The 25,646-nt window shown below is 39.3% G+C and overlaps 1 protein-coding gene across 2 annotated transcripts in view; it reads right to left on the minus strand.

The window, feature by feature from the left end:
- LOC124181639 (bone morphogenetic protein 1) overlaps positions 1-25,400 on the minus strand; it is a 33,062-nt gene extending 7,662 nt beyond the window's left edge. The window contains exons 1-4 of one of the 2 annotated variants that reach the window (XM_046568377.1): positions 24,740-25,400; positions 5,987-6,139; positions 5,280-5,484; positions 4,081-4,344 (exon numbers count right to left, since the gene is read on the minus strand). In XM_046568377.1, coding sequence (XP_046424333.1) covers positions 4,081-4,344; positions 5,280-5,484; positions 5,987-6,139; positions 24,740-24,911 — 794 coding nt within the window. In that variant the 5' untranslated portion in view covers positions 24,912-25,400. Of the gene's footprint in view, positions 1-4,080; positions 4,345-5,279; positions 5,485-5,986; positions 6,140-6,980; positions 7,758-24,739 lie in introns of those variants that run through there. The other variant, XM_046568378.1, reaches the window with a different exon arrangement.
- Between the last annotated feature and the right edge of the window lie 246 nt (positions 25,401-25,646).

Consider the following 25,646-nt stretch of genomic DNA (forward strand, 5'->3'; position numbering starts at 1 on the left):
CACATGACTGTAAATAATCCGAATTTGTAAATTACTCCAAAAATCTTTGCAATCCGAGACTGAACTAGTTACCATTATTTCTAATGTCGTTTGAAAATTGTTTGTCAAAGTATTTTTTGAAGCAAAGCTGATGAGAAATAGACAGAAAGACAAACGAAAAACCTCGACCTCCGGTAGAAATGTTGCAATGAATTTCCTGTGCACAATCTTTTATTTTTCTCATCTGTCGAGCGTTGCCGCGATAAAAAAAAAGTTGAAAAAAGAAAAACAAGAAATATAAGGCAGCTTAACACGCGATTACCACCGTATAATAGAAACTGGGACACGTAATGACTGACGTGTTTTTCTCTACTTTCAGGGAAACGATTGTGAGATGAGGAACTGATATGTCCCGAGGGTTCGCTTCGCAACGCAGAGGCGCGTTTGACGTGACGTGATCTGCATTAGGCTTACAGCTGATAAAAGGTCTCTTCGTTCGGTCGTTCGAATGTGCAACCGTCGATTTCTGATAAAAATTTACGCCACTTCACTGTCCTATGAAAACATCCCATCTTGGCCTAAGCTGCAGAGATTAGATCACACGGGCGTCCATTTAGCAAGTCAGAGAAGTCGCCAAAATCTCAACTTTCAAACTTGCGCGTAGAGTTGAGGTACAAATAAAGGTACGAAATCACTTTTTACAGAAAATTCTCGGCTTTTCTAACGAAATAAATTTTTGAACGCATTTTGTAGGCAAGTTTTTCAAAGGGAAACAATTTTTCATTCACAAGTACCAAAATGAGTGAAAAGTGAGGATTTTTTTCCAACTGAGCTGAGAAAGTACCGACAGCGGAGAGAAAGGAAAAAATGGAAAAATGCGGGCTAAAAGTAAATTGCAAACGTTGCGATTCTCCGTTTTGAAAGCCGCTTTCGTACCGTTAACTTACTGTCACGTTGATGGAGGGTTTTATTTTTACGGTATGCGATATGGGGCGTCAAAAGTGCCTCTCGACAGCGATATTTTCAACGATGTCGACTTCTATCTACGAACCCTCGGGGGACCGATTCCAGTTTCATTCGTACATCAGGTTGCGCGGGATGTGGGCATGAGTCGATTACCAGTCGCGCAGAGCTGACGCCCGACTTTTTGCAATAAAAATAATATTCCTACCTGCGAAATATTTTCCGCCTTTACCCCTCGGGTCATAAATTTGAGAACTGCACCCCGCTGCATACAAGAACAATATTTCGCACATGAACCGCGGTTGGACGTCAAAATAGTGAATGCGATGTACGGTGCGAAGTACGAATTATTATGACGCACACATTCGCAATTTTACATACAGAACGGTGTGTACAATTTCATGCGGATTGTAAATCGGGCCGAAATTTATCCAGTTATAAATCGAGTCACGAGTCACGTAGTTTCGGAATTCTCATGCGATAAATGGATTGTTACGTTGTATTCTGTCAATCTCTGCGGTCATTGTAATGACCAAGATGAAGAAAAAAAAATGAAAATAATTAAAGAAATGTTTGCGATCGAATTTTTGCGCCTTACAAACTAGAAATGCAACAATTTCATTTTTCTTCGAATTCATGTTACATCGAGCCTGCATCGTCAAGCTCAAATTTGTTCCACACGCCGCATAATGGATGTAAAAAAATCAAAGTTTCAAATTTCGATTACAGGAATATATTATTAATTGCACAGAAAAGTTTTTAAATTTAAAATGAGCGAAATATTTTATTAATACTACTGCCAAAATATATTCCGAGAGTTTCAATGAAAAGAAAGGAATTTGAACATATTTTTTGCATTCAATCAAAGGAATGATAAAACTGTTTTCGCGTGATTTACTAAAACAGTTTTCACAATTTTTACTACAGGATCATATTTGATCGGAAAATATTTCAATTTTCACACAGAATCGAATCACGGAAATTTTTTTTGGTTTAATTGAATTTCTTTTTCTTCGGTACATCCAGATAATATATTCTATTGATATAAATTTTAATATTAATCGGACCGGCTGAATACCATTCAAAATCAACTATTTGTATAGACGTACACATCGGTAAAACGGGTGAAATTGGCTCACTTCCAGAATGAAATCCGGCATAATCAAGTAAGCGAATTGTTCGCCAGATCCGGATCTGCGATTCCGGACGCGGTTCGCCGTGTTTGACGTTTTCGTAAGCTCGTCTACATACGTAGGTACATATAGGTATAATCCACACATGCGTCAATATTATCATTATTATATACACATAATTTAAGCCAGGGTAACTAACGTTCGTTCTCTCGGTAATTTCCATTGTCTGAATGGAACCGGCGTCTGGTTCTCCAGGTACTTGACGCAGGTTTCAATCGTGCAGTGCGGCTTTTGCACGACGCATAGATCATTCCATTATCTCTGTCGGGCCACCGTTACGGCTCACAAGGGACCCCGGCTCTATGGGGGTTTGCAGGCTAGCGTTAGCTTCTCCGGATTTCCGCGCGTCTGCACGTTTGCCTTTGCATTTCGCAAATTATACCGCGAATCGGACGCGCGTGCATCGCAGGAGTCGCGTTTTTCCGCTCGTATGGAATTTACTGCATATTTTGTAATTTGTAGGGCAGATATAATACAAATCGAAATATCGAGAAACGCTTGGTTCTGTATCTCAATTTCGAATTATTCCACTTTTCCGTTTTCGCTTCATTCACATTCAATGAACACTCGTACGATGGAATATAAAGATTGAGCTGATTTGTCTCATTTTCAAACCACAAAGGATAAGTGACGGATGGGGTTACCGGATTTATCTCTTTAACGCTGGTATATTCTAGAGCAAAAAAAATAAATAAATAAAAATCGCGATGAACAACCCGAAACGAAAAAACAGTTCGGCACAGATCTCAGAAATTTGAATTTTTCAGCTTCAAACATGCGGTTTGTACATTTTTAACATTTTTCAAATCTTTCATTTTTTCAACTGGATTGATTCAACCGTAGCTGAAATTTTATCTAGATTAATTGCAGAACGATAGAAAATAAAAAAAAATTAGATCAGGAATACAACGCAACGTGAAGAAATTACACAGATTTTTTCCCACTCTCCGGAAAACGTTTTTCCATTACATAATTATCAACGTACCTATGAGTTTGCAAAAATTGGTAAACTTATACATGAGCTTCGGTAAAATCTAATAAATCTGTGATCGATTCTTGAATTGATGTTTATGCCTGAATCTGATCTGCAGTAAATTGTTTTTTTTTTTTTTTCATTCTTTCTCCTTTACATTGGTAAAACGATATTGCCTTGAATATTTTTCTTCTCTACTCTTCGTAATCGCAAAAAAAAAAAAAAAAAAAAAAAAAAAAACTTTCAACGACAGAAAAGGCACGCGTCTAATTTCGAAGGGAGAATTTTGTTCCAGGTCGCCGATGGACCGCTTGAATTGAAGTCTTTTTTATCGGGCAATGCGTCGATATATCAATCCTGGCACAATGGGAAATGAGCTGGAGACCCTACAAAGGCGCAGATCTGAACGTCCCGGGGAAAGGCGACGTCGAATCTCTGTTCTTCGACGCACGATGTGAGTATGTATTTATACATATACGCGTATATACATGTGTATATATATATATATACATATATATGTATGTATGTATGTATACATACCGCAGGGTACGAATGACGCTTGATATTTGTCCCGAAGCTAAACCTGAAGCCGAAGCCTAACCTGAACCCCGGAGATTAATAGCTCAACGTATTAGCTCGCTTATATATATGCGATGCTTCGCCAACCTCGCAAGCTCTCCGGAAAACTTTGAATTCTGGGCGTCGCAGCATCAGGTGACTGATTTTTTCCCTCCTCACTCACTGTCTTTTCTTATTTATTTATTTATTTATTTTTTTTTCAATTTATCCAACGTTTTTGACAAATTTCCTATACCTGTAAATTTTCTACAATTTTTAAATGATAAAGAGAAATCGAGTCGTGGTCGTTTAAAAAAATTAACAATCGAGTCGGAAAATTTGGACGAAAAATTCAATCTGACATGATCTGACCTGAGTGAAAATAATTCTCATACATCTGCGGTTATGTGATACCTGTGTCTTTGATGCCGACGGCGACGTTTCTTCTCCCCGCCATTTTCCGACTCCGAAATTTCATGGGGCTGAGACCTGGGTGATGACGATGGTTCGCGGTGACCCGGATGGCGTACTTTTACTTCCCGAGGTAATTCCGTTGGTTCTGAATTTTTCCGGAGATTTTTATTCTCGGTTTCATCCGGGTCGTTTTGGTGATCTCGATTGCCTCGATGCTCGGCGTGCCTTACACGCGATGATTCCTTCTTCTCCGCTTTACTCGATCTTAAAAACGATAGCGAATATCAGAGCTGAATACTTGTCGCGGAGAAATATGCCGGAAAAATCAGACAGTCGATGAAATCGGGGTTTAAATACTGATCGATTGGCCAAATTGGTAAATGAGTTGAATTTTTATCAAATCGAAAGTCGTAATTCTAGTTTGCTGACTCAAAAAAAAAAAAGAAAGCTTAATTAGTAAAAGGTATTGATTGAATATTTTTACGTGTTATTCTCTTTATTTAATGCGAAAATCATTCAACTTAGCAAATTTCGATGAAAATCGACTTAATTATATTTGCAACTTGATTCTTCACAACTATTTTTAAGTATGTATAATAAACAGCTGAAAAATTCATGAAAGTTTTGTATGGAATTCATTTTATACGAAGAAATTTATCCACAATCACTGAAATTGAACAAACATTGTATTTTTCGAACCGAAAAAACGATGGAACGCCATGCAATTGATAAGTTCTCGAAGTATAAACGAGCAGGATTTGTTCATTCAAATTTCTTACTCACAATCAGTCAAAGACATATACTGTTTTCACAAAATTTGATTCGATTGATACCAGTCACAGCTTACTAATTGAATCGTCTCTTTTTAACACTTTTTTCGCACAGAACACCTCCAACTACCTAGACTTTTTCAAATCGTCCGAGATATTTCTGCGTTTCATTCTTGTTTCAATTTCCCTCTTTTCTTCATCACAAATTTTTTTTTTTCTCCCTTTCCGTCGTCGTTAATTCCATTCTCTCATTTCTAGAATTCCCCGTTATAATTAAATTATGGAAATTAGCCTTTTGTTCTCGTCGGAAATAGCGACGAGACTCTAAAGCGAGTGAAAAATCGCCATAGAAATCACAACTTGTGTAATTAAAGTGCGAGTTTGGGTTCTATGCAAGGGCTTGAGCTACGAATCGAAGTTCCGACCCACCCTGAATCAACCCCGTAGTTCGGCGGCAAGTTGGTCGCCACCTTCGGACTGAACTCAAAGGCTTCGCCAAAATCAGATCCTCCGATTTCGTACTCGTTTCTATCGACCATGATTCCCTCCGAGCCTCCCTCGTTGAGGTGAAGTCCTGCTTCCGCCGAACTGAACCCTTCAACCCCGTCATGCTCCTTTTTGAACTGCAAGACCTCTGCGGGGGAAACGTCGAAGGTTGAAAAAAAATTTGTCAACCAATTTCAAGGTAACCATAGAGTCAAATTCATTGATAAATCGTTTGCAAAAGTGAAATTTTATTCACAATCAGTGAAAGGGACATCCAAACTCATAAAAAAACATATCCGAATCAAGTTGAAGAATTGCCTTGTGCCGTACTCTACAGGTCGTACAATTTATCGTTTCTCATTATTTGAAGCTTCTTTTATCGTTTTTGAAGATGAAAAATTTATCACAATTTGCAGATTTACTTTTGAACCTCAGACTCGTATTGAAATTAATTGTATTTCCGTATGTATGCGATAATAATGAGGGAAAAATAAGGTTGATTTGATATAATATACACGTTTTCAATTTTTCGTACCAAAATTTTAATAAAATTTTCCGGTTATGAGATCAAAGGATTACGAATACAGAAAGTTTTAAAGACTTGCAGACCATCAATTGTTAAAGTCTTTGGACTGAATGTTCGTACGAACCCGTGAGGCCTTCTTCTTCGACTTGAAGACCCTCGTTGAGAATCTCGTCTCTGTATTTCTCCAACTCTTCGAGGTAGCTTTTGTTAAGCTTTTGCTGTCGCCACTCTGTCTCATATTGGATATTTGGCAGTGCGATATCACCGAGAAAACCACCTGTAATTAGATCGTAAATTGCATGATAGTCAAACGACGTTGACAACATTCAAATTCAGATTCGGCACAATTATTGACTTTGCTATAAATACGTCCCAATTTAATTCGAAAGAGTATTTTAATTTCAAAGTTCTGTTGAAGGATTCTTAATATTTTTCACAAAGATGATGAATTTTTTCATTATAAACGTTATCGGTTATTATCTCGGCTGTTTGGGCATGAATTGATGACTGGTTTTTTTCTTTTTTTTTTTGATAATGTTTTGAGGCCCTACTTGACGGATTCTGCGGGTCCAGCAGAGAAGGGGCGAGGAAATTGAAAAGTGGCGGGTGAAAAATTGAACAGAGCTTGGGAATTTGAAATGATCAAGAATCGTCGTTTGTAGGCTGTTGATCGCAGTTAGAGGCAATAACCGTGACCACTCCGAGCTTATCTCGTATGAAGACTCGGCGAAGAGGTCTAAGGACGCCTGGGTGTCAGAGACACACTGAATTATCGTTTGCCATAAATCAAAGTCAGTTATCAGTCTCGAAACAAAAAAAAAGAATGAAAAGAAACAAGACGCGAAGCCATTCTCAAATCGTTAATGAATGTAAACAACCGAGCATTCGCTATCTAACGTTTGACCTCTTCGTGGAAATAATATCTATATTGTAAAATTAAAGCTGAGTTCACAATAGTACGAATTGTGGACATAATGACTGGGTGCACGATGTCCGTCTTTATCTTTGACGGAACATTATCTTCCTATGACGTGTTATGAGGTGAATTCTTAATCATCGAGCACCGATCTTCTCAAACCAACCGCTACATTTTCTACAACACAAGACTCATTACCGACCGGCCTTGCAGACGTCGAGGTCCAGGTCGCCGGTGATGAGGGTTGGAAACTCGATCGAGAAGAGCTGCTCGATCGTAAACCGCTGCCGATCGCTCGACGCGGGTTTTGCAGCCCGCGGCTCGGCGGCGAGGAGAAAGGCGAGAAGGACGAGGAGGACCGGCGTCGAACTCATGGCGGCTTTCAAAGCACCGATCGATTCGAATCGACTGATCGAACTTCACTTCGACTCATAACACGCGATCACTTAGAGGCGGGAGACGCGGCGGCGTCGGGGAGCTTTCGATGCTTCGCGACGAGCTTTTTCACATATTCCGTAACCCCGCGCGCTTTCCGACGCTCCGGGTGACCTTGTGCCGGAAAAGCTCGGCTGGTGGCGCGGGTCGTACGTCGGCGGGAAACCGGAAGGCGACGCGACTCGGGACGGGCGAAGATCCGCGGGTAAACTGACGCGAGACAGGCGCGGGGGCGGCCGAAAGCGCTCTGGCGTTCCTCGGGGCGCAGCGGGCGCCGGAACGACGACGATCCGCTCTCGAGAGGCGACGCGACGCTCGGTCAAAGTTCGGATCTCGGTCAGAGCATCGCGGGACGACGCGAGTCGCGCTCGGCGCCGCGTGTCGGGCGAATCGCCCGGGTCGGGATGCCGAAAGAGTCCTGGAAAAAGTCCCGAAGGATCCCGCGACGTCGCCTCCTCCTCCTCCTCCTCCTCCTTCTTCTTCCTCCGATCTTCGCCGCTCGCTGCTCGCCCTGCACTGCCCTGCACTGACCTTCCCGGCTCGGCGAAGAGCGTGGATTGCTCTCGACCTCGACGGCAACTTCCTTCAACCCCGATCCTGCCCCCGTCAACCCCCACCGCTGTGCCACCGAGCCACTGAGGCACCTGCGCATTTCGTATGCAGAGCTCTAACCGTTACCGCGCGAATAGATGTAGATGGACAAGAGTCTCAAATGAAACAAGCACCAAATTACGGTGAAAAGACGACCAATACAAATTTGGTCATATTTAAAAGGTTTTTGAAAGTCTAAAATAGTCGATTGGCCAAAAATATTGTCGTTGAAATGACCGTTAACTTGGATACTGTGAGTTTAAGAGAGTATAGATGTATATTTTTGTCATGATATAACAATGTTGACCAGAATCAATTCGAAAAAGATGAAAATTTCAAAAATTTAAACCCTTTACGTACAATAATTCTGTTTTGTGGGAATCATTTGCGACCAGAATCGTGGAATCTATCAAAGCGTACAAGTGTGTGATTGATGAATCGTACGCAAATTTGCTCGAATCGTGTTAAGCAAAATGAAAAAAACAAAAAAAATTAGTTCCACTAGTAAGAAAACGCAGAATTCGTGAAGTTTCACGTCAAATTTTTTCATTACAACGTACGTACGTTCGTCCCAATTTCAGGAGAAAAAAAAGTCACGAGTACGTTGTAAACAAAGAGATACGGGATAAAAATTTCAAAAAATACGATCGCGTTTCATGAGTCTGGCAAAATTCGATGCAGGCAGTAAAACGGACACGTAGATATTATCAGAGATCAAAGTTACGTGTAAGCTGTCGATTTCCACGGAACGCTTCATGCATTCAGGATGTATCTAAACCCAACGTTTTTTATTCTAGGTAGTTTACGAGGGTTTTTGCCCCGCGGCTCTGCAGGATCTATAATCTATGCAAATCGCACGAAAAACGATGATAGCTTATAGCGGCGTGTGCCTCCGTGTCAAACACATGCGAATCGATTAAACGTTTGTGTGAACTTCCGCCTCGTCTGTCACGTGCGTACGTCTAGCTGTAACACACGTGGCGTTGCGAACCGTGTACACACGGCATGGCTGTTCAGGCACACACACGCAATCATTGCACAGGCACCCTTCGAGCCCATGTTTAGGTGAAATAGGGTAGAACGCAGCCGCCCGTTACTGCATTTGCAAACGTGACACAGGGGCGGCCCATTAATTAATAGCATATACCAAATTATACAACATACCGCGTACCTGTATAAACGCGGTGTTCAAGCGATAGGGATTTTCAGAGTTCCGCACATCGATGTTACGTATAATTGTGTGTAGAGAGATGTACACGCGTATATCGATGCTGACGCGCACTCGATATCGGTATCGTCTGTAACCACGCCCCTTTTTAATCCTCTCCAAATTCTGAACGAAGAATCCGCGGAATACTAATTAAAAGCCAAACGGTTCGTATCGTGGGTTCGTTTGTTCCATCTCTAATTTGGTCAAATACGTATCGTCGACTTTTATTTCACTCGATCAATCAACGTTTTTCTTTTTTTTTAATAGGGCTTAGCACGTAAATTTTCCATGGTACAAAGAGATGGATAGTCAGTGTAGAGTGGACGTTTCAATTCCTGTTCGGTTAACAAAGCATCTCCCATTATAGTTTCAAAAAATTCCTGTCTCATCATAAATTCGGACAGCTGCCGATAAATCACGGTCATTCAATTCGCTACGTGCAGACTTTGCCTTACGCGACTGCAGATTACTGCTGGAGCTCTCAATTTTTCAACCTTCGAAGGGCTTCGATAAAAGCTCAGTACGTTATACAATCAAGGCGGGATTGCTGCAGTGCAGAAGTAAGTCTTTCAGTTATAGTCTTTCGGATGAAGGCCTGCAAGTACAAAACGATCAGGGCGCAACAAATCGCGGTTTGCGATCATTGACATCTTCTCGAAAAAAAATGTTTGTATTTATCTAAAAATCTCTGAGTTTAACTGCAGTTGAATTTCAAGATGTTTTTTTTTTTTTTTTTTTTATTTATATCCTAAAGAGGTTCCATTTGAATTATGCAAGTTGAATGTGATATCAACTTTAGTTGCGATCATCATATTTTTGTGTAACCAAATTTTTGACTCGCCTATAACCTGCAAAGGTTCTTAATCTCGCAATCTTCGATCTCTGTCACCCAAAAAGCATAATTTTCTGTCTACGTCACTTTCATTTATTACCAACAATTATTCCCAACTTTTAATCTTAGCCCCAACTCCACTTTCTTCGCTCTTTCGTTTCTCAGCGTTTCATAGAAATGAAACTTTAATGAATACAGATGTAGAAAGCAGAGCTTGCGGCGCACACAGCTACTTGAATTGGAGCGTGATAAGTCACGGCCAGAATCCCGTTTTATACCTCATATGTACACCATGAAAGTCGTCTAGTCATCTAGTCGTCTAGTTTAATTCTCTCCGCGGCTTGTTCTTTCTCATTCTATTCACCTTATTTCTCCCCATGGTCACGAGGTAATGTTATCAAAAAACATATAAAAGAAACAATGTTTTCTCTCTCTCTCTCTCTCTCTCTCTCTCTCTCTCTCTCTCTCTCACACACAATCTTTTCATCAATCATTCACACCGCTGTTCATGGAATCTCCGCTGCGGAAACTGTTCCGAATTTCGCACGACGTATAACACACAATTTGGGCACGCACCTGCACTCGGGTAATTTCTGCCGTCTGCATAAGTGACTGCAGTTTCGTGCCGCGTATTGATTTCAATATCGAGAAGCCTCTTCATGCGGCGCAAGGTAAATGGACGTACACCGTACATGATGTAGACGTCTGCACGTATGATCGCGAGTGTGTGCAGTTTGTGTATACTTGCAGCTGTGAAAGTTCGCGTAACTTTTGCAAGCACCGTTTACCCCGCGGTCGAGTTGCGTAAGACTTTACATGACCGAACGCCTGCCTCGGCTACTCGACCTGCGATGCCGATCCAAACCCTCAGGTATGAATGAAAAGTTAGCAAGCAAGAATGAAACAACAGCCCCGCTGTGCGGTAGAAATCAATCGGAGAAAATTTGTTGAACGCAAGCCAAAATATCAAGAATTCAAGAGAAAGTGTAATAATTATTTATCGGTGATATAATTATTTATTCTATAATCCAAGATTTCTCAAATTTGACCGTGATTGATATGAGCCGAAAAACGTTAGAATCCGTGCAAAAATACCATTGCAGAATTTTGTTGTTTTGAACGACTTGATTTCAAATTATGAAACTTTTTCTCAAATCGTTGATACCTTAGCTTGTGTTACTCAAGTTTTCTCAAATCCGTTTTTATCACACGGTTGCTCAAAATGTTTTTTCATTCATGTTAACTACACTGTCATCCGCGCAAATCACATTACTAAAAATTGTTTCAACGTTTCCTTGCCTTTTCTATTATAGCTTCCGATTCACACGGCCTGGCCGATTCATCCTTGAATGTTTGTTCGTTTTCTTTTTTTGAGCCCTCCTCTTTTCAGTCAAATTAATATCACGAATAACTCGTATAAGTTTTGTGTATTGTGGTAGCTGCGGTTCAATAATTCAAATTAGGAATATTTTCAACGGTATGAAAAATTTCAATGGGGAAAAAGGTTGTCATATTACGATATTCTGGTCCGTTTCGGTCTATCGCACGTGTCAATGTGTTACAAATTTATCATCGTACATGTACAACGTGTGTACGTGTGTGCAGTTGAGGACACCCGTGACACCTATACACGTTCCACATTATCAGCGATGCGACGTAATCTCAGCGTCTTTGACGTCCTCACGTTCGTCCCTCTTTTCCAAAGCCGACAGCTGCAGTGTGTCAATCTTGACATGGGGAGAGTAAGAAAGACTAGAAGGAATAATGAAAATGAAAAAGAGGGATAAAAAAAAAAGGGAAGGGAAAATGGAGAGGGAGAGAGGAAGGAGTCTTGGTCGAAATAAGAGTTCTTCCGCTCTTGCGCGACGACGCGACCCGGTGACGAAGGCCTCCTTAAGTTTATTTTTCACGCGGCTACGCTTTAATGTTGTTGTGTATTCACGGATACGTTTATGCCGCATGCCGCAAAGATAATATTATCGCCAATTCTTAGGATGTTGCACATGCAGGAGAGTGAAAATAAAAAATACCCTAAAAAATAATCAAACCGCGAGTAGAAAATTATACAACGATTGTGGGAAGACAAACCTGTGGACGTTTTAACTCAATGCCAAATGTACTTTTGGTTAAAAAGGATTATCGATAGAACTTGAATTTTAAAAACGAAAATGACGATTAAATCAAATCTTTTTAATGACAAAGCCGAATACTATTATTTTTGTCAACACTTACGTGTTGTTTGATCAATTTTTGTTTTTTGTCTTCGATAATCTCAATTTCGTGACAACGAAATTTGAAATTCGTTGCCATTTCTGTTGGAAGGTCCGATTTAGAAACAACGATTTTTGAACAGGATTCTTTTCGATGTGATTTCAATTGGATTTTATTGTCTACTTTTCCTCTTATTCCTTCTTCTCTTCTTCTTCTTGTTCTTTTTCTTCTCAATGAGAAAACGGGGAAATTACAACCTCATTGAGATTTCATTCCAGTTCTTAATCACCCTCACCCCATTTTCAATCGCGATTCTCGCGATAATTTCCGCGACGATTTCGCAGTCTAACAATCACCGCTTCTGTATATATGCTGAAAGCTGCAGTAATTTCTTGCGATTAATTGTCGGTTGGAAATTGAAACGAGATCCTTATCTGTTCCTCCTTCCAATGATGCAATCCGCTCACTTTACAAATCGCGAATGAATCGCACATTACTTTCTTTTACTTCTCCACTGCAATCAACTTTTTTTTATATCAAAACCACAACCGGAACCCTTTTAATAATGTTTCTCATTATTATAATAGTTTGTTAAAATAAATGTTGATCGAGAAATTGGAAAAAAGAAAACCCTCGTGTAAATTAAAGAATTTTAAGCCTAAGAACCGATAAAAAAAAAACTTACAGGGAATTAAAAATTCCCGCATCCTGCAAGTTGGTGACTTGGAAGGAATAAATATTAGCTTTGAAACTGTCCAGTTAATTGCTGTCTTAAAATTTTCAGTACTTCCAATTAGTATCCATCACTAGTCAATTATGACATTCCGGCAGTTATGTAATAACGAAATAAGAATTTGCATTCAAAATAACTGAACTGGTGATATAAACTTATGACGTAATGTTAATCATTTTTTACGATTGTTCCTTGTTTTTTTACTATTAAAAAAATGTGTGCAATAATTGTTTGACAAGTTTGAAAAGAAAGTTTGAATACACTTGACCCCGTACGTTATACCCAGTAGCTACAAGAATGATCGATGCAATTTTGCTTTCAAAAGAAGAGAAATGAAAAGCCGAAGCTTTCAGCTTCTCCATTTTTTACCTCTCGACTCGGTGGAGCTTTTTTCTTTACCCTCTTTAATTCAGCTCGTATAGCGGGAAAATTTTAGCTCAAGTTTCAAACATATCTGTTACATATATATATGTATATATTGTTATACATTAAATATATATATATATGTATATACGGGGCACTCCATGTCAATTCATCCAATAAATTTCCTTCACGATTTTTGATTCGCTCACGATTTTTCGCAAGATTCTCCGATCTCGGAAAAGCACTTCGGAATGCTTTCAAATTTTTTTTTCCCGTCGTTAATTTTTTTTTGAATATTCAGAGCCATCTCGAAATCTGCTTTTTTTAAAACTCCCAAGAATTCTATTTTTCATTCCGATCATTTTGACACCGTTCCATAGTAGGACGATATTTTTTTTATTCATTTTTTTATCCCCTTAAACAATTTGAACCAACAAAACACCAAGTTGAAATATTTATAGGTATGTATTCCGTTTAATAGCTTGCGTGTATATCTTACTTTATTATTATAATAAGAATGGAACAAAAGGTCATTATATAGAATGGTTTGTACATTCCGCTTGGCCAGTTCGGCTAACTTTCAGAGCTTCTTATTATCGTTATTGTTATTCATGTTATTACTAGATCGTATTTAAAACGATGAGGCAGCAGAAACAAACTCAAATCAGACACAAAGTTGCTTCAAAATTTATACGGTACATTATCGAGGGAAGAATACTTTTCCCAACATTTTTTCTATTTACAATTACGTAGTATTTGTTTAATGCTTCCACAATTACATTTATGTAAAGATTCGTACGAATATTATTCGCACTCGCTAATTAAAGTCTTGATATTATCTAAACTGGTACAGTTTTCCTCGTCACTATTAAAATGAGAAAAACAATAACAATTATCTTACTGAAAATGGAATCGTTGGAAATACGTATCTGTGCAAAAATTCAATGCGTCAATACATAAATATGTTTACATTGATAATTTTAATGTTTTTCACCATTTGAGTAATAAGTAAAAACTCGAGACTCGTTGCAAAAATTTAAACAGTTTCGTAACAATGTTTTTTTATCTGTTCAATTGAATAATAAACTTTCTTGGCGTATAATTATATTATGAATTTGACTGAATTTATCACAATTATCCTCGTACATACGTATAATCTGATGAACGGACTGTTGCCATAATTTTCTTCCTCGTCGCGACTTAAAATTCTGTCTTAGCTAAATTTCTCATTCAAATACTTCAATTTACGTAAAATGACATGCCGTTGAATTGAATCAATCGTAAATACATAAGAAGAAAAAAGGAAAAACAACGATGGGAAATGAATTGGTTCAAAAAATGAATATTGTTGTAAAAATTGCAAGAAATATTATAAGAGTCAAGAACGAGAAGGAAAGTTTATAAGCGAAACAATCTACCTCGAGATTATAGCGAAATATTCGAACGTCACACAAGGAAAAAAACGCCATTCTGCAAATCGGAGATATTATAATTATCCGCACACCGCGCGATAATTTACATCAATCACAATAGTTATGCAATTACAATAATCATAATTATGCAGTTATAATTTAACCTAAATCCCTTTAAGCTGCAAAGGTTACTGCAAAATCTTTGGTTTCTCTTCTTTAATACGATTTTCTTCTTCTGTTGTTCATTTTCTTGTTTTTTGTGCCCTTTCTTTGCGTTCGTTGATTTTATAACAAGTTTCGTATCGACTATTATATATACATATACATATACACACATGCATTATAGCTCGCGTTTCTCAATGTTAAAAGGTTCATCCTCAGCATATAAATATATACTTAAACAACTTTGCGTCGAATAATCGAAAACATCAGCTGAATTTCTCAGGAATTCAACATTTCCTCGTTTTTTTTCTGTCATTTCGTTTTCATCTCAAATTGTCTCGAGGATGGGGAAAAAGGTGTTTTTTCTCGTTATTGCTCTAGACTCCGCTTGGAATTGGCTCGGATCTATATTTTTCTTACTCAGATATGTACAATGTATATACGTAATATACATATATATTTATACATACATATATATATATATATATATATATATATATATATATATATATATATATATATATATATATGTATAGGTAATTCGGTCAACTTCAACGAAAAGTGTATAGTTACTTCAATCTTCTCTCTCCCTCTCTCCCTCTCTCTCTCTCTCTCTCTCTCTCTCTCTCTATCTATCTCCTTTTTTTCTTCCCTTTTTTTCTCTGCGTCTCAATTGTACAGCAGCTTATCACGCGTTCCTTCGAAATCCGTTAAAATCGTCGACACTTACAGAGAGACAGGCATCTCTATGTACTTACGTATATCTATACGCTGTTATGTACGCGCTTTCCTTAGGTATACATATAATATATGTGTGTGTGTGTGTGTGTGTGTCTGTGTATGTATATATATATATATGTATATATAGGTACATTTATATAGATATAAGGAGAACTGCGACAAAAACTCGTCTGTGGTCCTCATCCCTCTTTAATCCAACCGATGGTTTATGCTCCATCTATGTACGAGGCGTAGCCGGTTTATGTACTTGTATCTGCTTGTATATCTATGTATACCTAAATACATGTATACCCTTATACACTCATCGCTGAAACGGAATACCTCGACGGGAAATTTGATCCGGCTAATAGAAGTGTACCATGGCACCTTATAGACTGCTCATGGATATTGTTAATGTATACAGAAATTTGAATCTATACATCGTGTATACCATAAATTATACCGAAGGAAAAACAAAACAACGTACCCAAATCTTACCCACTTATGACTTATTTTCATACATTTCTCTATTCGTACAGCTATCCCAAATAAGTTTTATTTCTTTAGCAGATGACCTCGATTTATACCTGCATTTTCATTATTAGGTAAATTTTATTGGAACAAACAATTTTGCGGTTAACAGTCGATTAGATGTAATTAATTTCTTCTGGATAAATGCCGAATGCACAGTCCGTGTAAATGAACTTCCAAGTTAAAACTACGTGGAGAACCAAGCGATTTTTTTTTTTTTCGAAAGTATAGAAAATAGTCGACAGTATTTCTAATTTGAACGACGATAAGCACGATACTCTGAATGAATGCTTCTATCTTGATAGATTGTGAGATGATTTATTGACTGAAAATAGTGTATACGTCCATCTATTTTTATACTCCAGGGCTTTCTTTTTTATAACGTGCATTCTTCACAAATCACCCATACCGTCATATTTTTTTTTTATAGCCATAAAATATTTTCTTTCACTATTATATACCAACCCATCAAGATTTCACTAATCTTAACCATAGATTTCACAACAAATATTTCCAGAGAATTTACTTTCATATAAGCGCGGAGAGAAAATGAATCCCATTCAAGTTACGAAAATTGGTCCAAAGTTACGCAGTACGCTCTTGAAATGGTTTTCTAATGTTATACTTTTTACTCTCACAGATTCCTTCATAGATGAAGAAGATACTGTTTTCAAATTCAAGTCAATCACTTCAAATGCATCTTGCAAAGTTCGCTTTCGTGTCATTTTTGTACCGACAGCTTATTCTTAGGTTCCATAGAATCGACAGATATTTTATTCCACTCTAAGCTGTTTTAATTTGTGAAAACGAAATCGACGTTTTACAGAATTTGTAACTCACGTAAACACATTGATAAATGAAACGAGCTTATTAGATTCAGGCAACTTTCTGAGTTTTCAATCATACATTAAATTGCTAACAATTTTTTTAGTGCATAATTAAAAAAAATACAAAATACAACTCTCGGTTACTCTTGTGATTTATATATTATTTTGCGTGAAGAAAATTCAATCGAACGGCAGTCTTGTTGAAAAATAATTAATAATGTAAGAATGGAAAAAAAAAGAAGAAAACTATAAGCGTTTGCCGTATTCTTTTCAATTATACACATTAATTAGAAAAGTAATTCGTGATTGAATATCGTTTTCAGTAGTCACTATAAAAGTAAAATGAAATCAGTGTGATTCTTAATGAGAATTTTCGTTCCTTACTGTTTTCACAATGTTGCATTCCTAGATGCTTGTAAATATTTAGTGTTTCGGTATATTTCGCAACGCGCTGTAGACCTTTTTTCCTTACGTCTGTTTTTACCTCATTCTATTTCGTTCTTCTTTCTTCCTCCTTACCGACCCGATAATTGAATCTAGAAGAGCTATTTGGCAACGCGGTTATTCGGTAATTAGATACCTGCTACTGGAAGAATTCTGAGATTGATAGACGCTGAATCCAGGAGCTCGACCCTCGACGCTACACTTGAAAGGGATCCCTCGGGAAGGTTATACCGGAACAAGGGACGATTTTTCAATCCAGCACGGACGAGTCTTTCAATTCTCATTATTTAAATTTTTCTTCTTGTTGTCGTTTCTTCATCTCGCCCCTTAGTTTTATTTTTAACGTGCTTGAAATAATTATTCTACCCTGGAAACCCTATAAAATTCCCCAAATTATTCCCCACTTCCATACTGTTTTGGCAAAAAAATTAAATCCCGAAATAACTTCCAAAAGTTACTGCCACGAACCAAGGTAAAGCGATTAGTTTGTTTGATTTTTTTTTTTTTTTTTTAATCTTGCTATTATTATTATACTCTCTGGATTGAAATTCTGGCTTTTTACAACTGCTGTAGTTTTTTCTCGCTAACAATATATTGCTTCAGTGAGTATTAATTATCGGCAAAGTCCGGCCTTCGACGTGACCTTGAACTGGCTGCGGGTGGAGATTATAACTGTCTTCAGTGTTATAAGAAATCAGACACGTACGTACAGCACGAAAAAAATTATGATAAGACGCCTCACGATGAGAATCGAATCCGTTTATCAACCAAGGATGTAAAATAATCGGACAACGTGATATCGTGAAGCGAGAAATCGGAAGAATAATTTTCCGATCCACTAGATCACTTAAATCGGTTCAATAACGACTATGATAATTATTGATTAGAATGTATCCGGCTTACAGATGCATCGGTGAAATAAAAATACTACAAAGCGTGTGAAAAGTGATAGAATGAAAAGTTTAAAAGAGAATAGTGAAGTCGATTATGCTGTGCAATTGTCGATACAAACGTGAATAAATATTCCAATGTAATAGTTGAGAGTAAAAACATACGGATATTTATGAATTACAATGAATTTATGATTTTTCTATTCTTTACTTTCGGACTCTGATTGTTTCTCAAAGTGAAGTTTAATCGTCACTGCGGCACCCGTGAGGGGCTACTAATGCGAAAGGATATACTGAATTAATTAGCTCAACTTTGAACTCGATACGGATTTCAATCTCCCCTTTAAGCGGGGAGCTTAAGCTCGTTCCAAAGTCTCGGCTGTTCGCTGTTATATAGATTCGGATATAATGTTGCGCCTGCAGCTTGTATGCGAAACTCGGTTTTACAGCGATTGTACGATCGCCTAGAAAGTCAGTTTCTACGTTCATTATCCAGACGGTTTCTGGGTTTATCGATAATTGCAATTTGACGAAGACGTAGAGCGCGGTTTCGGAATAAAATTTGTAAAATTTTGTCGTTTGAAAGAATTATAATAATCATGCGATTAATTAGAATACCGTGTATAATAAATCTTTGATAACAGTTTGCATTTTAGAATTTGAAATATCGTCTTTTAGTTGCACAGTTTACCGAGAGAAAAACTTATTCTACTAAAAAGGTGTACTTTTAATTATTCAAGTAGGAAAAGTATTTGTTGATTTGTATTTGACACGTATATCATATTTCGAACGATTCGTTGGTTGATGAAAATTGTTCGGTCAGAAAAAGAAAAATATGTGTTGCAATTTACACAGACTCGTTTTAGAAACGAATGCAGCTTTTTTCAGTGCTTATCGAAATTCTTCCTCGGTTATTCCCGTCTTTCCAGCAAACTTTGGTAATTTACAATATACTGTAAATTCGCACCTGAAAATTTACAAATACAAAACACTGCTGCATGGTAAAGGAAGCTTGCGAATGCGAGCAGAGTAATTTTTACCAACCGCACAGCGTTGGGTGGTGTTTCGTTCGAAAAAGACAATAGAGAACGGGGGTTGAGAACTCGCGCTTACAGCCACTTTTTGGCTAATAAAAGTAAAGCACTCGCGACCCAGTTGCCGCTGCTGGATCGTTCCGTGTTGTGAAAGCTTTCGCGAAACTTGGAAACAAACCGTATCACACGCGCGGATACATACGTGTATGTTATGTGCATATTCGTGTCCGCACACGTATCTCTAAGTAAATTATTAATTCACCTGAGGTCAAAAACGAAGAAGAAAAAAATCAAATAAATCGCCCTAGTTACACCAAAAGTGGACTCAGCAATATATTCATTCGTATGCATGCTTTTTGCTGAGGATGAATTAACTGAATCGTCCGAATCAAAAGTTTGGAAAAAGAAAAGGCGGGTAAAAAAATTTACAGCGATGACATTTTTGTCGATAATAGTGATATGCGAATGAAATCTCTTCCGTGCAATACGACGTGGATCTGAGAAAATTGGAACAACACAAGTTGAGAAATTGACGTTTTGAGAAAAGGTTTTGTCGACAGAAAATTAAAAATTATTAAACCCCTGTGTTTCTGATCCGATTTTGGTATTTGTGATGATTGATTTTGATCTGCTAACATACGAGGGTGTATAAAAATTGTTGAATATTCTTGCTTACGGCGAGAAATTGATGAGCAGAAAACGGCATCGGTAAAATTGAATCGAATTGATTAACTCCAGTTTCTTAGTTTCCAAGTAGCTGTTTTATCATTCACGTTTTCGAACTTCGTGACCTTTGTAAGTGTTCGGTTGCGGAGAACGGATCAAACTGTGTGTACACACATGTACTAATGAAAAATAAAAGAATTAAAATCAATTTTCATTACGATGTGAAGGTTAATTTTAATGAAACGCAAGATATAAATTGGCGGCGAAGCTCTCGACGAAGCTTAGCTGCGGCAACCTTCGCGACGATGAGTGGTAATAAAATTCCGGAAGGAAACTAAGACTGGCTGCTAAGGATCCGGTGAACGAAAGTAGGAGAGACGAGTCCTAGTTGTCACAAGGTCCGTATTTCTGCAGCTAGATATCGAAACGAGCGGCGGTATAGATTGAAGTTGTAGTCCAATGTTTAAAACAAATTAACGTTGTTGCCCAGAATGTCGCATAAAATGCGGCCCCGCTGTGATTGAAAAACTGAAATTGGACCTGATAAATAATTCTTTTCCATCTTCTAAATATGTTTTCTATTATTTTCTTGGCTGAATTGGGACATTTCACAATAAGGTAACGGGAAAGGTGATTCATGTCGTTTTCATTCGATACATATGTTTCTGATATTTGAATAGCGGGTCAGCAAGATATGCACATTTTTAAACAAAATCGCGGGTTTGGGTAAATTGTCACATCTAACAATAATTACGCAACTTGCCCCATTTCGACTTTTCCGTGGTTTTCTGAGTCCGGGTCAAGTTTTTCGGCATTCTTGGGATCAGAGGCGAGTTTTTCACGGTTTTCGGAATCTAGGTTGACTATTTCATGACTTCCAGGAATGAATACAATAAAAAAAAAAGAATTATTGCTTAAAAATATAAATTGAAAACCCGAGTTTTTTACATCAAAATAAAAACAAGAAAACAATGGCGCAACAAAAAACAAACTATTCGTCACTTTTGACAAATTTTCGTCATTTAAAATACTTAGGACAACATACCCCGCCTCTGGATTTTTTTATGTTTTTTTTTTTTTTTTTTTTGTAAATCCGAAAAATCTTATTCAGACTTGCATAGGAACAATCACGCATTTTTTCTAAGTATGCAAAGGACGCATCTAATACAGTGCCCCGTATATGAACTGAATAAAATTTTATTACAAAGAATTTTAAAAATCAGAGAGTAAAAAGTCCGACCACTAGGACTCGTCTCCCCTACTGGATAGAAGAACTATTCTATTCAGTTCGACAATTGCTTGCTGCCTAGGCACTATTGAAGGTATCTATATTGAGTGGAGGCCCTGCACGTTGTTCTCGTGACAAGAGGGTCTCTTATCTCCCTTTCTTCCTCTCTCCTTGCGAGGCTGAAGTTAGTAACGTCAACGTAACGAAACATCGGGGAAAAAATCGTTACTGTGCAATATCGGAATGACTTTCAAGGAGTTGACTCTCAAAATCATGAGTATGTTTTGTTTATCATCGTTTATCAAATTTCAGAAGATCCCAAAGGTGCGAAGTGACGAATTCTCCTAAACATCCATCGTTACAGTAACGTAACTAACCTTATCCCTATCTCTCTTTAGCTCTCTCGCTTTCACTTGCTCCGTTGAAGAACGGTCTTTTTATCCAGCTTATGGATACCGAGGACACCCAGTCTCAAGCACTCTCTCTCTCTCTATCTCTCTTTTCTTGCTCTAATTTAATTCCTTACTCTTAACTGCTGTATTACACTGTACTGTCCATATCTTTTAGTCACAGAGTGATTTTTGATTTGTAATTTTATTAGTTGTAATGCTCTATGGCTACATTGTCCGATGCTGTTATAGGTATAAATATACTCATCCATGTATCTATCTCTCTATCTTTGTCTCTCTCTCTCTCTTTCCAGAAGATGAGGGGAGATTTGTCGCATGTTCCCCCTTATTGTTCTCCTCGTTTGCGGCTGATCTTGAACGGGATCGTTGGTCGCCATGATCAGCGAAGCAGCTTCGGTTTTCACCCTTGAGTCACTTGAGACCGAGGAAAGACGCTGGGTAGGGTGATTAAACCTAACGGAAGAAACGGTATGTACAATGTCTGTACCGTTTGGAAAGCTTTATAGAAACGAAGACGTGATCTGGGGATCAAAATTGTGATTGTTCTACAATTTTGAAATTTCATATCATGTACTTGTACGCAAAAATCTTACAATCTTGTTGGCGGAAAAGCCTGACCTTTCAGGTAGATCTTTAGAAACTGTAATAAAAAGTCATTCTCGTATCCTTCCCAGCTTTTCTCTCAAATTTAACATCTTTAAATCTGAAAGCTCGCATTCTTTTTCCCCAGCAGACAACTCATATTCTTGGAAATGCAGGAAGTGGTACTTTTTCAATTCCCATGTAACACGTGCCAATCATGTATGTATAATTGAGTTGCACTATACTGCTAAACACCATATAAAAATACTTGAGATCCGTGAGTAAATTTTTAAAGAGCTAGAGTGTGGGAGCAAGTTGAGGAAATATTGTAATATACAGAGCAGATGGAGCAAGCAAACAGTTTGTGGTTATCAGTGTTTGTTTACTGCCGTTCCCAGTCACAATAGAGACTAAATAATCAGTGCATTTCGCGACAACGCGCGATGATGATGATGAAATCAAGAATGACGCGTGAATCGGTTAACGGATGTTATTATGGTCAAAACACTCGGATAAGTGAAATAAAAAAAAAAAAATTCGCAGATAAAAAGTAACCTTACAATCTCTGCGGATTCCTAACGGGAATTTTGCAAGGCCACAGAATCCGGGGAAACAATCAATTTTTATTCACTTTTCTGAAAGATCCAAACCCCCAATACGTGTGTTACATATTATATCAATATCTATTTATCGATATTGGAAATTTCATGCTGACAGAGATTTCTTTTTATGCTGGTATGATACCTTGACTTTTATGTTATACGGTTCGAAAAACGTTGTAGCTAGAGTTTGAAATCCGTCGATTGAAATTCCTGTGAAAATCCAGATCGTCGTGGAATAAAAATCTAAGCAAATAAATAAGTGAAACACTGTAACTGCTGCTTATCGAATTGCGAGCAACGCTAGCATATATAAAAATAAGTTAAACGGTCCCAGCGACAAAAATACGATTTTCTTTAAGTGAGCACATTGAGTCGGCGATGTACGTCTGAAGCCAGTCAAGATGGCAAGTTGTTTTCGCAAGTTTCGCGTATTGATCTCGCCTCCTAAAGTTCGGATCTCTTATACACCCATAGCTGTTGCTTGCGAAATCCACACCTATCGTCAATTTTCAGGCTTGTAACAAACTTTTCATTCAAAACACATATACATACGGATACAGGATTAAGATAAATTTCCAATCTTCCGGAGCGTGATCGATTCCTGCGATGCTTATAAATTTTGCTTCAGCGGCTGATCTATTTGGGCAGAATTTTTTTTTCCGTACTAATGAGCAGCAACGGAAAAAAAGAATTCATAATTGCATTTTCGCTGTGCGAATAATTCCGAGCCGTCACAATATTCAACACGCCGGTGACGTGACGGAAGTCGAATTTGTATCATCCGCCTGGATAGAAATGCCTTTCACACACGACGTATCCGAGTCGGCGGTATTATAAGTTTCGAAACGGTCCCAGGTTGCGGATCAAAGGAGTCTAATGGCCTCGTTGCGCAGATCCGAACTCCTCTATTTGGGGCATGCAAGAGAGTCTGTCTGTGTCACTGTGCTCGAATCCTTTGAACATCCGTCGAAATCGGACCCCTTTCTCGGATCTTCCTCTCAATTTCGGTGCGACGTCAAATACAGGGATGACAAAACGCGGCGAAAAAATCGACGACTCTGTGTAACTTCCTACTGAAGGGGTCACGGAGGTACCGCGAAACTACCGGAGAGAAGTTAGCAAGCAGGAAGTTACAAGGATTCCGTTGCAGAACGCTGTACCGATCATTCGGTAAGATATTTTTGCAGTTAATTCGTTAGAGTGTCTCTCTGAAATTCCCGTAATTTTGCAACCTGCGCGCCCATTAATTAAGGCTGCAAATCGCCAGTCGGTGAATAGTTAAGCGCATGTAGAAGGGTGTCGTTAAGTGATAAATAAAGAGGCAAAAAAACTCATTCCGCCGGCCAAGTCCTCCGTTTCGCAAGAAAAAACAGTCCCCTGATAAATATTTGCCTCTGAATTTAAGTATTCATGAGGCGCGTGGATTTGAGTAAGCGATAAGTTCGTGTTTTATTTGAATTCGAGGCGTGGACCTCAAATTCTGCGTATTTAATTCAGCAAATGCTTGCAAATGAAAAACTCGATCTTGTTTTTATTGCGCAAGTTGCAGCGCGGTTTTTCGTAGTGTATACAGCAAGAAGAGGAATGTATTTCCGTGTCCAGTTACAAGCGCTTATAAATTATGGCTCGAGAATTCCTGGACGGCAATATTAACGGGCAAAAAATACACGCGGGTGTTTTGCCGCGTGCTGTCGAGCCGTGGTTGGGTTGGATCTATATCACGTCTAGGACTCGCGAATTGTCGCGTGCGTGTATCTTGTATAATGTATAATGTACCTATCTATGCATGCAGGCTGCGGCCTAGGGTCGGCGTATTCCGTCCCCTCGAAATGCCAACTACAAAAAACTGCGCCCGACCTGTGGCGATTACGTTTCGATTATTAGATTAAAGATCGTTATATACGCGCACTTGGCGGCGCCTAAGCACGACTTGCACAGCACGACTATGCAAGAGCAAGACCCTACCGAGCCTCTTGGCGGTGGGATTTCACCGCTTATCATTGAGTGAAGAAGAAGGATGATGATCGACGAGGAACACTGACGTTTTCTTGAGAGGTAATTGAGTGTGAATTACTGACCGGCCTTGCAGACGTCGAGGTCCAGGTCGCCGGTGATGAGGGTTGGAAACTCGATCGAGAAGAGCTGCTCGATCGTAAACCGCTGCCGATCGCTCGACGCGGGTTTTGCAGCCCGCGGCTCGGCGCCGAGGAGAAAGGCGAGAAGGACGAGGAGGACCGGCGTCGAACTCATGGCGGCGTTCAAAGCACCGATCGATTCGAATCGACTGATCGAACTTCACTTCGACTCATAACACGCGATCACTTAGAGGCGGGAGACGCGGCGGCGTCGGGGAGCTTTCGATGCTTCGCGAGGAGCTTTTTCACATATTCCGTAACTCCGCGCGCTTTCCGACGCTCCGGGTGACCTTGTGCCGGAAAAGCTCGGCTGGTGGCGCGGGTCGTACGTCGGCGGGAAACCGGAAGGCGACGCGACTCGGGACGGGCGAAGATCCGCGGGTAAACTGACGCGAGACAGGCGCGGGGGCGGCCGAAAGCGCTCTGGCGTTCCTCGGGGCGCAGCGGGCGCCGGAACGACGACGATCCGCTCTCGAGAGGCGACGCGACGCTCGGTCAAAGTTCGGATCTCGGTCAGAGCATCGCGGGACGACGCGAGTCGCGCTCGGCGCCGCGTGTCGGGCGAATCGCCCGGGTCGGGATGCCGAAAGAGTCCTGGAAAAAGTCCCGAAGGATCCCGCGAGGTCGCCTCCTCCTCCTCCTCCTCCTCCTTCTTCTTCCTCCGATCTTCGCCGCTCGCTGCTCGCCCTGCACTGCCCTGCACTGACCTTCCCGGCTCGGCGAAGAGCGTGGATTGCTCTCGACCTCGACGGCAACTTCCTTCAATCCCGATCCCACCCCCGTCAACCCCCGCTCCAACAAACCGAAGCTCGCGCATCTGCGCATTCGCCGCATCCAGCTATAAGCTGTG

The sequence above is a fragment of the Neodiprion fabricii genome, chromosome 4 (assembly GCF_021155785.1).
Source record: "Neodiprion fabricii isolate iyNeoFabr1 chromosome 4, iyNeoFabr1.1, whole genome shotgun sequence".
NCBI lineage: Eukaryota > Metazoa > Arthropoda > Insecta > Hymenoptera > Diprionidae > Neodiprion > Neodiprion fabricii.